A 15,670-nucleotide genomic window follows, 5' to 3' on the forward strand; every position below is an offset into this window, starting at 1 on the left:
GGACAAGGGGGAATTGGTCTGAACTTAAATAGGGGAAGTTCAGATTAGATATAAGGAAGACGTTCTTCACTGTGAGGGTGGTAAAGTGCTGGCACAGGATGCCCACAGAAGTGGTAAATGCTCCATCCCTGTTAGTGCTCAAGGCCAGGCTGGACACAGCCTTGGTGGACGTGGTCTAGTGTGAGGTTCATAGAATCACAGAACAGTTTGGGTTGGAATGGACCTTAAGATCATCTAGTTCCAACCCCACTGCCATGAGCAGGAACACCTCACACTAAAATCCCTTTATGTTTATTATATATTTAATAATATTAATTATACAACACATAATATATATTAACTATATCATATATATTTATTATATAAATAACGGCTTAAGTACCATAGATAGTAACAAAGTACAAAGATAATGACTAAAACCCGAGTGTAGTCACACAGAGCACAAAACAATAATATTCTGCCAATACAGGCAGGATTGGCATGCTACCATTACTGACAGGGATTTCAAATCTCAAAGGCTTCCACTATCAGGCACTGGTTACAGTCAGGATTTTACTGAAATGCAGCCTAGCTAAGAACCACCTTTTTATCCAAGTCACCTCCAAAAACAAGGAAAAGGAGTTCTACAGCTGCAGGAGTTCAAACTTCACATTTGTACCTTCCTAACCCCTTGAGTTACCATAATCAAAAGTAAGCAAACCACTGCATTTTTTGAAACTCAGCAGTTTCTACAGAAAAGCAGTAAAAATCCTGCTTTCCTGAGTATTTCTTTTTACAGTTTGTATCTTTACCTTGGAGGATTCGCTTCGAGTTCTTGTAACTTCTCCTCCAGCTTTCCTTGTGTTTCTGCCAATTCATCATACTCCTAATAAGATTAAAAGATAACATCAAAATCAGTTTCCATGTAAAAGGCCTTAAAGACATCATGGAGCATCAGACTAGAGCAAATCTCAAGAGAAATCAGTGGAAGATTAATGGTTTTAGGAATCTAAATCAAGGTCTTTATTTTCTTTAACATTTAATCCAGCATATTCTACTCTATAATCTGTTGAACAAATAGCTGAAAAATGATCCTTGGTTCTATCTGACTCGGGTTAGCAAGGTGTCTTTTACTATCACAGAAAGAACAGGTATTAAGGTTTGATTTTTAAAGCATATTCTACCCCCAGGTACACACAGAACGAGGGAGTAACTCTGCTTGTCAAGATAGAGCTCTTTAAATTGTAATCTTTGGACAGAAAGAAGTCTTTTATTCAGGAAACCACCTTTTTCTTAGAGAAAGGACTTCTCTCTTCAGATTCAGATTTTATTTCCATTGTGAGACCCAGCAGTACTAAAGACCAGGTCTGACCTAAAATTTAGCCTTCAAAGCATTAAATGCTGCCTGACATGAGGCAGCACAGACTGGTACCTAAAAGTGAGCCTTCAACATATTAATATGAAGCTCAGGTACCTAAAGGTACTTAATGCAGTTATCAGTATTATAACCCAGAGTTGCCATCAATCACATCCTCTTAAGAGTGCTGGAGTGAGAAATGTGGTATCATTTATACTGGCTAGTTTTATCTGGCTGCTGAAACCCTCAGAAACCACCGACTTAAGCGGTGTATGTACATCACCGTTACCTTGCAAAGTGCAGTCAGATCTCTGTGTTTGCTTTTCACAAGGAACTCTGCTGTAATATCTCGAGGTGGCTTCACTTCTGATGCTTCCTTATACTGCTGATGAAGTTCTTTAATCTTCTCTTTTAAATTCACCATCTTTTTCAGGTGGAGCAGGAAGAGGGAGGAAGAAAGAGAAAAAAAGAGTAGATTTGGTGCAAGTGACTGTGTAAAGTGGACATTCATCTCAAGCTATGCCATTATACCAAAGAGATGTCGTGGTTTTAGCAAATGTTACTTATGCAATTCTACAGACAGGAAACTGTAATAAACAGCACCAACCCCAAACCAACATAGCTGAACCCCAGCATCACTGATTTCTTACAAAGTATGCTGTAAATAACTTAAGATATGAGAGCTGACCTCAGTCATGTTCAATTTGAGAAACTTCCATGGAACAGTGAAGATGCCATCTACCACAACCGAAACCACTGTAACTAGACCCAAACCACTGTTTCTGCACTACAAATCAGATTTGTGCTAAAGAAAGTTCACATTTTAAAATACTCCCCCCAAAAGCCTCAGTCATTATCAACATCTCTACAGGAAGCTACGGCACAGCTCTGCTCATGTCCAACCTCTCCCTTTCTTTTCCCATATTTCATGTTTTACAGTCTCCTGACTAATTGCTTACATGCCCCTCCTCAAAAATGAAGTCCTTTGTCAGAACAGTGCTTCTAGGCAAGGCTTAAATGAAAAGATCTTTAAGAACAGCATCCGTGGCAACCTTCTGATGCTTTCCATGGAAGTTTTTGTCCATGTTGCCACTTTCTGAGGAACCCAATGCTCTCCTCTTGTTCTAAATGTCACCACCTAACCTTGTTAAGAAGGTCTTTCAATTCCTCCTGTGTTTTCACAATTTTTTTCCAGTGCTCAATCTGCTCATCCTTCACGTGCTTCTCCTGCAACCTGGAAAAGGTGACAAGTGAGAGTCAGTTCAGCATAAAATCCTTGCAATACTGAGAAAACTCATTATCACAAACTAATTACTGTAACGTAGTAAAAGCTCATCATGGGATATTTTAGTAAATACTCCCATGGTGATTAGAAAATTAATAGACATTTCTGTAAATAAGAGCTACCTGACTAGCTGAAACACGAGTCTGAAGTTACCTACTGTTATTAAAAGGCAAATTACAAATACAATTAGCTTTCAAGTAGCGTAAGTGTGCTGTCTGCACTCCAGACTACATCAATGATCTGGCAGTGTTAAAGGCCAGGCTGGATGGAGTCTTGGGTGACACAGTTTAGTGTGTGGTGTTCCTTGCCCATGGCAGGGGGGTTGGAGCTAGATGATCTTTAGGTCCTTTCCAACCCAAACCATTCTCTGGTTCTATGATTCCATGATCTGTCAGTTACTGTAATGATTTTCAGAACCTTTCAAGAAAAGATGTTTGCTCCTTTAGCCATCTTCTTTCAATGTTATCTCATTTCAATGAACACCACACACAACACACACACAAAAACCCAGCAAAGACCAAACGGCTGTGTAAGTGGGTAATGGTTATCCTAGGAGCATCACGAGTCTCAGGTATCTTTAGGAACATCCTCCACAGAATAGGAAAGTCTGCCATGAAGAGGGAAGTCACTCACTGTATGACAACCTCCAGAGCCTGACCTAGGGAGACAGGCTTATTATTGAGAACATTAAAATCCAGCTGATGACTCAGGTAGGATGTGGCTTCCAGCAGACGATTAAATTCTTGCTCCACCATTTCATCTTTCTCTTTTGGAACCTAGGAGTCAAAAGAACAGACCTTCATCTGAATAAGAAATTCACAGTAAAAAGGAAAAATGGAGATCCTGAAAGCTCAGAGCCTCAAAGACAAGATAATTGAGAAGAAGAGAGAAAACTTTAAAAGCACCCAGAGCAGTGTAAATTCACAAACTGAAACCACCACCACTTCCCAAATCAGAGGAATGCAAAAGCCAGGGCACAGATAAATTCTTAGAGCAGTACTCAAAGAAAAGGTGCCACATGCCCTGAACGAGAGTGACACTTCAAGAGCACAACAAAAACATAGCTAAGAAATTTAATACTCTCTGCTCTCTCAAACAGTCAAACACCAAGGGCTGCTCAACACAAAGTCACTTTGCCAGGGTGTCTGGCCAAAGAGCTACAATAAGAACTGGTAAATCACAACAACAACCAACTTATGGGCACACAAAGATTTCCTTACTGGAATGTGTGTCCATCAAAGCTCCAGAAACTTAACAATGGGACAAAAGGCTGCTCTGACGGTAGGACAGCTCTATGCAATCACAAGGCTTTACAAGGCCTGGCAGAGCTCAGTGGAGTAACTTACCGTTTGGATTGGTCAGCATGACTAAGAACTACCAACACATCTTTTCTAGGATGATGGAAGAAGCTTCCCAACATAAGAGCAGACTGACTGTTAAAACTGTCTACTATGCCTTGGTGGCTTTCCCTGAATTCATTATATTCACCCTATTCACTCAGATGCAGCAGGAAAAGACGCAGGTGATAGGTCACACCAGATTTGTGCCAAGGATCACTTTCTCAGGCCTCTAGCAAGAAGCCAAGTATCCTCATCTGTCTTCTGAAAGAAGTTACCCTCAGTACCATAATTTAAGATTCAGGAGGTAGGAAAGCTTCCAGTCAATACATGTGTGAGATTCAGCACTAAACTAGAACACACCACTTCTGTCTCTAACAGCACTCCTTCACACTACAGAGGCTATTTAAGCTTGGGAATCCCAACTCTAGAATATTAGTGCTGAACTGTTGCATGCATTCAACCAGATGACACTGGTTAATCAGGTTTTTAAAGCACAAAACAGAAGCAGAACAGCCAGAACAAGCCTATTTCAGGGAGAAGGAGCAGCAACACCAACAGAAGCTGGAGTGCCAGCACAGCAGACGATTGTTTCAGAGTGCAGCAAGACAACTAAGGAAAACCAGTCATGTATTTACAAAGAACAAACAGGGACTTAGATTCCACAAAGCATCTGAAACTCGAAGTCAAGAACTCACGTGGGAAGAACTGGTTTTAGAATAGGTGCAGATACACTGGAATATTCCTACACTGTCTAAAGAGTGACACTAACATTTTCAGTACTCCCTTCCCCTCTTCCTGTAAGCCATCTCCTGCTAGGCCAACACCCTGCTAACAAACACACTTGAGATACTATTTCTGTTTGAAAAGGTGAATGAAAACAGCATCATACTTACAGCTTGTCCGTTTGCTTCATAAAGTGGGCATTTTTGTTTGATCTTAGCCAATTCCATATTCACTTGTTTGCTGACCACAGCCATGGGATTTCCTCCTGGAAAACATTGTGCAGAGTTAACAGAGTACTCCTGCAAAGTTCATCTGCAATGAAATAAGAAATCCATGCTCAATTTCAGCTGATACTTTGGAAGATCCAAGGGAACAGCTATGAGAGTCACCAAGAAATTCAGTCAGAGGCCATTGGCAGCTTTAGAAAGAGCTGCTCAGCAAGTGCAGTGAAGCCAGCACAGATACCACCATAAAGGAAATGGGCAAAGGAACAGACACAGAGAAGGACATCATGCCAAAGAAAGAGCAAAGAATTCCACTAAGCACAAACAAACTGTAAAAGAATGGATCTGCAACAGCCTGATGACATGACAAGCACCTCTGCGACTTCAGTGACCAATGCCAGCTACGTCACCAACACAAATCCCAGTTTTTAGTGAGGGCTGACATCTGTTCTGAACATTCACTGATGAGAAATGCCAACTGCCAAAGAGTCTGAATAAAAATACCTACTTTTGATAGTTAAACCCACCTGATTCTTTTGGCCATGAAAGGAAACAGCAAAAGGTTTCACAGTTGTAACATCCTGTCCCACGATTTGCCTTCCCACTCACCAAGTCCTGTCACCACCATTGCTCCGAGGTCAGCAACATAGTTCCCTTTGCGGAAGGTCGCAACTCTTCCTCCTACTCGGTCCTTTCAAAAGCACAATGGATTAAACCCCCAGTAACATTCAGCAACACATCTCAAATACAATCCCTGGTACTTCTCCACAGCATGGTGTAAGGATTCTCTTACCCAAAGGGTCAATAAATAAAACACGCTTTGCCAAGAACCTCTGCAAATGAACACTTGCTCTTAATTCATCCAAGTTATGGAATAAAATGTTTGAGTTGCATTAACAAAAAAGAAAAAAGGAAATAAAAATAGAATTGGCAGGATTTAACCACATCTACAGTGAGATCTACTGGGATTCTACAACCAACCCTTCACTGCCCACAAATAGATGAAGTTACATACTAGATTTCCTCCAACTTCCTACCCAAATCCAACAGCTCTATAGGAAATAATTCAACTGTGCTGATGGAAACTAAGTTTTAGGGTAAGAAAACCCATCAGGCAATTATTCCTACCTGTTCTCCACAGAAGGGCCAGCTACCAGTCAAGATAACCATGAACCAACAGCCCAGTTCAGCAGCAGGAAGAAGTTTTGGATTCTTGACACATACAAGTGACTTCCCACCACTTTAAACTGAATAAGGAGGACTTGGGGGTGTTGGTTGATGAGAAGCTCCCCATGACCTGGCTTCAGTGTGTGCTTGAGCCCAGAATCCCCACATTCTCCCCAGCAACAAGAGCAGCAGTGAGCCCGAAACATTACTCTAACCTAATCAGCTTATTTCAGGCTGTGCTAGGAAAGTATCAGAAGCAAAGGAATAACAAGAAATGAAGTCAGGAAGTAAAACATTTGATAAATTCCAATTTTTCACACACTACAAAATGTAGCCCTATATAGAACTTTAAAGTCTCTGTTAAGCACCCAGTAATAAGTAAGGAAAGAATTCATGTAGATTTAAAAGGTACAAAACAACAGCCTGCCTGACACTGTATGAGAATCCCAAACAATGATTCTATTTAATGGGCAACTTCATCAAGTACAGACTTGCATTCTGCTTCCCAGCGAAGCAGCAGTTCCTAATCATGAAAGAAATATGATTCCAACCCATTACTGGTATAAGCTGATGACACAAGCACCTGATGATACAGTCCACCCCTGAGAAAGTATTAGCCAGCTCCCACTGAGGACAGACAGGACTCTTTCCTCATGAGACAGGTTTAGCACTCAGCAATACATCTGGCTGCCTGTACCTATACACAAGCTTGCCCATCTTGGGCATGCTGCTGGGCCACTTGGCCTTAGGGACTAGGCCTGAATGTGGTTACTGGTTAAGCTTCTGTATAGAAGTGAAAGAGCACAGAAATTCATACCCTGGCTTCCAGAACTGTGACATCCATTCCAAAACTCTGCAACTGGCGAGCTGCTGCCAACCCAGAGACTCCAGATCCGATGATGATCACCTTTCCAGTCTTCTTGGCTAAGGAGAGGGAAAAGTAAGCTACAGGCTCTGCATGTGCTTTATTACACCACTGCAAGCAGTTACATTAAAGTTGCATTTAAAGAGACACCAAGAACAAAAAGCAGCTTCCCTCTCATCAGTTCTGACAAACTCTTTAACCAAACAAACAGCCACAAAACAGAAAATGGAAGTAATTTTGTGCATAACATGGTAACAGTAAAACACTTCACAGTCCTGGATGACACAGGTACAAGAAAATACACCAGTAGTGCATCTGTGGCAATGAAGAAAACAGGAGGAAAAGTACTGCTGAAGAATCAATGGTTGAAGAAGAAACTGATTCTTATTAATTATTGCATCCTATTTCATTGAAGAGGTGCAAGTGTAGGATTGTGTTTGTGTCTTTTGTTCCTCAAATGAGGAACGAAGATAACTCATTCAACAGTGACAGCCCCTGAATTATCTACCAAAGATTTGCACGTCTTCCTTCTCAAAGTGATTTACTTGAATTAACAGCTCCTCCAGGCCCAAATAAACCCCAGGAACCCCTAGAGCCAAATGCACTGCCAGCATTTTTTATTTCCTCAGCTTGACTATCCCAAAAGAAGAAAAAGTCTCAAAAGTTTGGCTTGAAAAATCACAGAACAATGAACCAAAACCATTTTCAGGTTTCTTACTTGGAAGGGGCTTCACTCTCTTGTAGATCCCGAAGTTGATGAGCCCGTGCCGCTCCAGGTAGCTGTGTACTCTGTGCACGAGCACCGTATCACCTGCAAAATGGGAATGTTTCACCATCATTCTGCATGTTTGGCACTGAGAACGTCTTCACAAGCAAGCAGATCACAGCAGGAAGGCAGCAAAACCACCCTGAACACAGCCCTTCCTGCTCCCCAGCTGCCCTCCCCAAGAATCCATCCTCTTGAGAAAGGCTGAGGAGTTTTCTGGAAGCCACAAGCTGGTTTTATGCTACCCTGTAGCTTTGAATCCTGCCTGAAAAGCTGCACAGGACATGCACAGGACATGAAATGCTTCTATTTCTCTAGTGCAGAAGAACACCTTTTCTGAAACTGACTGCAGAAATCAGGAGAGCTTTATGCAGAAAATGAGTTATCACTGTTAAACCAACCCATTACTGGAGCACTGAGTTCTCATGCTTGGTTTTATAAACACAATCATTCCTTATTTTGCAATACTTGACAGTGTATCTGCACTCATTTCAGCATTGTTTTCTTCTTTAGTTACTTCCTTATGGCTCCCCTCACCTTTTCCAGTTTACTGGGAGCTTTTATGAGAAGGTTAGAACAGCCTACATGTGCAAGCAGTAGCTCCTCGCTCTTTGCGTAGAGACACAGAACGGTTTGGGTTGGAAGGGGCCTTAAAGCTCCTCCAGCTCCAACCCCTGCCACAGGCAGGGACACCTTCCACAAGAGCAGTTTGCTCCAAGCCCCTGTGTCCAATCTGGCCTTGAACACTGCCAGGGATGGGGCAGCCACAGCTTCTCTGGGCACCCTGTGCCAGCGCTTCAGCACCCTCACAGGGAAGAACTTCCTAATGTCTAACCTAAATCTCTGCTTTGACAGTTTAAAACCATTCCCCCTTGTCCTATCACTACATTCTTTCATATAAAGTCCCTCCCTTTTACTGCCCTCTTTCACTATGGCCATTCAAGTTTTATGCAATTTTTTAATGTCTCCCAGAAACCTTGTGATTAAGCAAATCTCACAGCTGCAAAGCACCATGAAGCTGTAGCAAGCTTTACAAGCTGTATGGGAATTCCCTCTCACGGAACTTCTGTACCAACCCACCTTGTTACCAGCCTTTTCTGAAGTATGCTAAGGATGTATTTCTTTACCAGACAAATGAACCTGAACAAACCTGAAACATGAGCATACTGCAATGGTCCATTCTCGACATGAACGCTCACAGGGCTCCACTAACAAAAAGACCCATCTGAAACCCTCTCCTGATTTTAAGTAACTTTTAGCCAATCAAACTTGAAAACCAACAGCAATGGTACACATGGTATGGTTTTGGCAGTAAAAGATTTGACTTACTATTATAAGGTGCTTCTAATTGTTGGATAGTTGCCTCAAATGTCAACTGAATCTTTGGGTTATCCAGCCAGAGCTGCAGCTGTATTTAAATGAACAATAAGACACATTAAGTGTTACAAAAGAGGTGTTTTCTGTGTGTTCCCAAATGTTGTTAGATGAAACCCTCCAACAAGTCACACTCCGGCAGTGCTATCCAAGCCACTGAACTTTGCCTTCTGGTGTATTTTAAGGTGCAATAGAGTCCATTTGAACTTCCTACACCAGTTCAACTAAGTGGAAACACATCAAGCCAGCAATCTCCTCATCACACATCCAACAAAACACACACACACAGAACAAAAGCTACAAAACGGCAGTGCCAGAATCACCTACTCTGTCTTCACTGATACAAGACACTACCATGGGCTCCACTGCCCACATATACTCAAGAACACGTAGAGAACAGTTACAGTTCAAAAACCAAGCAGGAGGAGCTGCCTGTGAAATAGGAATTATCACAGAATCCCAGACTGGTTTGGGTTGGAAGGGACCTTGAAGATGATCTGGTTCCACCCCCCGCTAGCCCCTCTACAAATACACAGAACAGTGCAGGCCTTAGAAGATTTAAAAGCTTCAAACCACAACTGCCCTGCACTGCCACAACAGATAAGTCAGCCTACACTCTGCTTTGTAAATGTTCATGATATGCTTTAACCAACAGTAATTCAGCCACAGCTTTTAATGTTCTGTGGTGTACCCCCCCTCCCCTCCCCTCGGGCTGGTTGGGTGTTCTGGGGTGGGGGGGATTACTGCAGAAGATCAAATGAAGTGGATCTCCTTTGGTCACTCTGAAGAGCTCAGATGGATTGTAAAGGATGACTTCCCTTTAGAAAAGCTGCTGTGAGCCTTCCAAACTCCATCTTTACTTACCAGATGATTCATTCAATTCTTGGTTCCATTTGTTACCAGGCAAATTGGAAATACCAGACTGACTAGTCTAACTCCTCTAACCTCCAGGAACTCTTCACGCCCTCTTCCATATTTTCAAATCCCTTGCACTGAGCCAGCTGTAAGTAAGAGGATGCACACTGCAGTTCACAGCTCTCCCAGAGCCCTGCTGAGCACTGGGTTTATATTACCATTTGCTTCATCCGCTGTTCTATAACCTCTGCTATCCTGACTGGAGGAGATCCTCTCACAAGTCTTCCTCAGAAAGGGATTCCTGCTTAGGAACATCTCTAAGCTCATCCATAGTGAATAAGGACCAAAGACCAGCAATGCAGCTCTTCCAGGACAGCCCTGCAAATCCCAGCCATTTATCAGTTTCAGTGGAAGGCTTCTCTGCTTCTGATGTGTTTGTAAAAGGATTACTCACTCACTATACATACGAGCATGCTGTTTTCCAAGCTTTCCCTCCCTCCTCACATTCTGGTCTGGTTTTATGTATCTCATGACTTCCCAAAAGTTACAACTTAGGTTACTTCGAGGGGGATTTCACAGGAACAGCAGAAGTCACATTCTTAGCAAGATGATGTCCACCATGAAGGAATTCCATGCAACTCTTTGAAGTTATTAAGCACTGGGTGCTACCATGATTGATACACTGTGATGCCCCGATCATCTTAAGTCTGTGAAAAAAACTGAATGCAAGAAGGTGTTTTCTCTCTTAACTATGGTAACAAAGCAATTTTCAAGATATTTCTTGCTTTGAACCCTATTTTTGTGCTGAAGAACCCAAAAGCATTGTCACAATTTAAAAACATCACCTGCAAAACACAAGGCCACTGTTTAAGTTTTGTTAAGGTTAAACCTTCAGGTGCTGGCCTGAACTCAAGTGCATGGACTCCCCTGTGAATTATTTGAATATTGCCCCTTCTTTCTGTGTTTTAGGTTGTGTGAAGTTTTGAATTAGACAGAAATGCTACAGTCAGAAGCAGAGTTTCCTTTCTTCAAGGTTACAGGTTCTTTCATGAAATCAAAGCTGGTAAAGGAAGTGTTCTGTTGTGAGAATAAGCCACAAGACTGGGTTAATAGCTCAGCACTACAGCAACTGAATGCTAAGCAAAGTATGAAAATACAAGCTTAGAGGTTTGACTTATTCTAAGCAACAATGCATGTGATTATTATCTTAAAGTATTTTACAGACACTTCTTTAAGCTGAGATCAACAGACCTCAGCTTAAGCTGATCTCTTGCACCAGCTGTTTGCTTACCTTTTAAAAGCTGCAGTAGCTGAATCACATAGTTTTGATGGTTGTTATGACCATGTTTTGGACACTGTGAATGTACTAAAGGTTCTTTATGCTGCCTCACAGCATTGCCTCAATCAAGAACTGGATAACTCCTTCCTTAGACACTCAGAGCATGAAGCAATTGCAGAAATGAACCCCCACCATCTCAAACCCAAGGAAATCTCCCAACTGTTAGACATGGTAACTGCCAAACAGCCTTTGCAAGGTACACAAACATCCTACCCTTCTGCCAGCAATACCTTCACAATAAACTTACCGTGCGGTTCCTGATGTACAGAAACACCTTCTGGGTCTGCTGTGGCCCACTGATTATATCAGGGAAGCAGGCAGCTTCTTGAGATGTCATGCGGTCATGTGGAAGTCTACTCTGGAAAGCTGCACCCTCCACACCTACAACAAAAAGACAAGTTGTCTACAGGCACTGCAAAAGGATCTGTTAGGTAAGTACTTTTACACTACCCTCCCTAGCCAGTGCATCCAGCCATGATGTGATACGGGGCCAGTTTCGTGTCATGCTTTCACTCAGTCCTTTTCTTTACTTCTGCAAGACAAGCAGGCTCCCAAGTGAACAGTTCTTTGAATTACAGGCATCAGTCAGGGTTAATGAACAAACTGCACCGCAAACAAGCAAAAACCCCAACCAACACCCTGAGAAATAACAGGGGCTGGGCACACATCAATAAAACGTGTATCAAATATAACACATCTATAATACAGGATCAATAAAACTGCTTTAGAATCTGCCCTTTACTTGCGTGGTTTCCAGTTTCTACCAGAATATGAAAAACATTTTGGAGCCTGCTCAAAGCCAAAAGATCTGTGAGACACAAGCACAACGCCTACAGCCCTCATATGCTTTTCAAGGTTTCATTTGCACTGACCTCAACCTGGAGGAACCCATCCTGACCTCTCCTCTTCCACATTTGCCACACTCCCCACAAGCAGTGCAATGACAAACAATCATATTCACACTTTTCCTGTGCCCCTCCCCTGGTGCTGCTCCACATGTCAAAGACCAATGTTGAATATATACAGGAGACATTTTATCTGTGGAAAGACTTCATTCATAAAGGTACCTGCACTTCTGTCAGTTCAAACACTGGCAATGAAGTAATCACAGTTATGGACCCTACATTCTCCATCGCATTTGACTGTTGTCCTATATATATAAAATATACTCTAAAGTAACAAACCAAGCCACAGCTGCATAAAGTGTTACAGCACAAGTGCAGAAAGCAAACCCTGCAGGCACAGTGAGCCAAATGCAACACTGAGATGGGAAATGCAGCAAGAGGAAGAGAAACTCCTATGTCCTAGGAAGTGTGTTAAGATCAGGACAGACAGAGGAGAGGACATTCAACCTGGAAAGATATAAACCCATATCCCAAGAGAGAAAACCACACAGGTAATGCAGTAAGATCAGGATCATCCACTGGAACTGGAACTGTTCCAAAAGATTCTAACAATTCAAAGACCAGACAAGCTTGCAGTTTATGACAGTAACCAAGACAACTGTTTGCAGGTTTGAGGTTCATGTGCAGAGGTACACACATGGGTGTACTGGGGAGAAAACTTCTTTCAGTTCTGGTGCAGGCACACACAGCTTTAACTCCCAAGGGTTTTTACATCCCAAAGGTGAAGAAAAGAATGTAAGCAAGGAAATGGTGGTAAAGCTAAAACCCCACAGTTCATTCACAAGCAAAGATAAGACCTAACTGCATGATGGCTCAAGGGAAAGAAAATGGTCTGTGATCATTTACAGGAATTTTACAACAAGAGGAAATTAGTACCAGAGGCAACAGAGCACTGCAAGAAAGTAAAATAGAATTCATAATAGGAGAAGTTAACACACCACATTAATTCTTGACACTAATATGAAGTGATGGAATAGAAACCCACAGCTCTGCAGGAATTCCAGCTTCTCCAGTGATACATATGCCCCAGCCCTTCTGTTGTCCTTCAGCCTAACACTGGACCAACCGTGCAAACATCTACATACGGATGCATGAGTTAAACAATGAACTCCATAAAGCTGTGCCTGTAAATCAAACCAAACTTACCAATTCTCTAATCCTTTATTAATGGTAATGAATGTTCCTTAAGGTTCTAGATGATCAAGTGTCAGCAACAAGCTCAGCAGCACCATTTCCAGGGAATGGCCAGTTAAACAAAGGTTTGAAATGCTGAACCTGACTCCCTCTTACAGGTGGATACAACAAGTGGGCTTCTCCTGACATCTGCTAAAGAGCATCGCCCGTGGCGCAGTGATAACTACCAGGAAACTCAGACATGTCCATTAAGGGCCAGAGAAACTGGTGCCCTGAACAGCCCTGGAAATAACTCCAAGCAGGGGGAAGGGATTGTTGGTTTGGGTTTTTTAGGGCCACATGTCCATGACAACACCCAAACCCAGCGAACACTTCATTTCATTTGGCCCAGCCATCAGAAGATCTTCCAAAACCTGCATGTCCCTGAATTTACTTCTGCAACTACACAACTCCAAGGGAAATCCATTTCAGAGTGGTTAAATCCCCCCCATCCCACATCGTTCCTGCTTGTGTTTCACAAAAGCAACACAGTAAAGGCAGTACCAGTTCAGAACTGTCCTTCGGGCAACTGTTCCATGTCTGAAGGGATAGGTCAGCCTAGACTGAAGTCCTGGATGCTCATCTCTTGACACACAGTTGTGCACCCATTGCCATTTCCTGGCATTCAGCATCAGCCACCAACGTGCTGAAGTTTTGATTATCTTCTTCCTCACATGAGGAATCTTGAGAGATGCTGCTCATTTATGGACTGAAACATGTGCAGATTAAAAACCCTCTGAAGGGAAGTCACTTGGCTGCTGAATCAGACAATTATTAAAGCACACCCTCAGCATATACATCAAATGTAAAATATGCACAGTTTCCAAACAGCCAGTGCCTGCCTGAAAACAAAGCAGGCAACGCATCCTTAAGCCCACAATCTGCAACAATCAGAAATCCCATGCAAGTGGTAAGATCCAAACCATAGCTTCTTACTTAGAACAGCAAGGATGCACTCTCAGATGAGCATCCTGAAGTTATATCTGCTTCAAAAAGAGCAACCTGCAGGTACAGAATAGGCTCTGGATCCTTCAGCTCCTTTGCTTAAAACCCTAATCCTCAACCCTTAAGTGAGAGCAGAAGTGGCAGAGCTGGAGGAAGATTCTCCCTTGAACTCAAGCACTTAGGAGTCAAGACACCAACTGTGGGAATCGAGCAGTAGGTGCATGCTGCCAGCACCAAAACTCAGGCCAAATGGTGAATTCCCAACCCAGAAGCAGACTACACCTGTCCCTGACAGATAAATCTCCTGGGCTCACCACTGGCTCAAGCACAAACCTCTCAAAAGGAAAAAGCACAAGAACAAAGGAGCAGAAAGGCACTCCCTGCGAGGTTCCTTCAGCAGATTAGAGGAAAGGTTCTGCTGTGCTGAAGCCCAGGCCTTTCAGTGCCACTGAGGGTGGTAGAAACTGGCCAGGTAAGAAACACCTTTCTGCACGTTTGGACTCCTCTGCACAAGGAGAGGAGTGGAGGGATGAGAGATCGGCCTGAGGCATTTCAACAGAGGTTGGTGTCCTCCCTGCAGCTGGTACAGACCTCAACTGAAGCTGGAAATACCCCTCACTTGTTAAACAGCTCCTGTACCTCTGGCTAAGTCCTGAACAACCGCACCCATGCGCACTTGCAAGCATCACTCCCTAACCTGGCGGCTCCTGCTACTGATTGGCAAGCATCAAACGCCACCCTCACCTGATGCTTGGCCGTCTCCATACCCTCCAGAATTGTCGTCTTGAAGTCCTCCTGCTTGCCCTGTGGAAGGAAAGAGGAGAACTCAGGGACCTTACTCCATAAGTTAAACCATACTGGACATAAAGGCCTGGCAGTTGGCGTTGTAGATATTAAATTCCACCAACCAGCTAAACCCATTTCCTGAGAATCCCATCTGCTGGAACCTAGGTTCAGGGCACCAATCTCTGCAGTCTTCTATGTGTTATCCATGTGATTGGAACGCTTTACATCAGACTTAATGGGACATAAAGAAGTACACAACATTCCTAGTGGCTAAATACTTATGATGACTTCATGAATGTCTAGGATTTGATTAATAAGCTTACATTTCTTACTGCCAAGATCTGGTGGGTGGGTACCACCACATTCCATGGGTCACAAACCAAAGGGATTTGATAATCTTGCCCTTGTTGTCCTGAGTCTCTCCATGTGCAAGGGGATAGTTTGAACCATTCCAAAAAGCCTCTTACTCTCAAAAGAGCCTGCTCTTTTTAGTATTCTGCCATAAACCCTTCCCTGAAGCTTGATGACAGAACTGGGTTTGAAAGGCTCAGACCACTTGTTTTGGCTTCAGTGCCCTTGATTCACCA

The 15,670-nt window shown here is 42.9% G+C and overlaps 1 protein-coding gene across 1 annotated transcript in view; it reads right to left on the reverse strand.

Moving 5' to 3' along the window:
• Window positions 1-15,670, reverse strand: part of LOC133215164 (lysine-specific histone demethylase 1A-like) — a 28,510-nt gene that overhangs the window by 5,256 nt on the left and 7,584 nt on the right. The window contains exons 3-14 of the mRNA XM_061358951.1: window positions 15,042-15,101; window positions 13,470-13,536; window positions 11,522-11,655; window positions 9,036-9,114; window positions 7,659-7,751; window positions 6,893-6,999; window positions 5,518-5,599; window positions 4,855-4,949; window positions 3,255-3,397; window positions 2,480-2,570; window positions 1,626-1,760; window positions 792-865 (exon numbers count right to left, since the gene is read on the reverse strand). Of these exons, the coding sequence (XP_061214935.1) occupies window positions 792-865; window positions 1,626-1,760; window positions 2,480-2,570; window positions 3,255-3,397; window positions 4,855-4,949; window positions 5,518-5,599; window positions 6,893-6,999; window positions 7,659-7,751; window positions 9,036-9,114; window positions 11,522-11,655; window positions 13,470-13,536; window positions 15,042-15,101 (1,160 nt within the window). The remainder of the gene's footprint in view (window positions 1-791; window positions 866-1,625; window positions 1,761-2,479; window positions 2,571-3,254; window positions 3,398-4,854; window positions 4,950-5,517; window positions 5,600-6,892; window positions 7,000-7,658; window positions 7,752-9,035; window positions 9,115-11,521; window positions 11,656-13,469; window positions 13,537-15,041; window positions 15,102-15,670) is intronic.

Source organism: Neopsephotus bourkii, unplaced genomic scaffold (genome assembly GCF_033783945.1).
Source record: "Neopsephotus bourkii isolate Nb327-2 ecotype Australia unplaced genomic scaffold, CSIRO-AGI_Nbou_v1 NB_959, whole genome shotgun sequence".
Taxonomy (NCBI): domain Eukaryota; kingdom Metazoa; phylum Chordata; class Aves; order Psittaciformes; family Psittacidae; genus Neopsephotus; species Neopsephotus bourkii.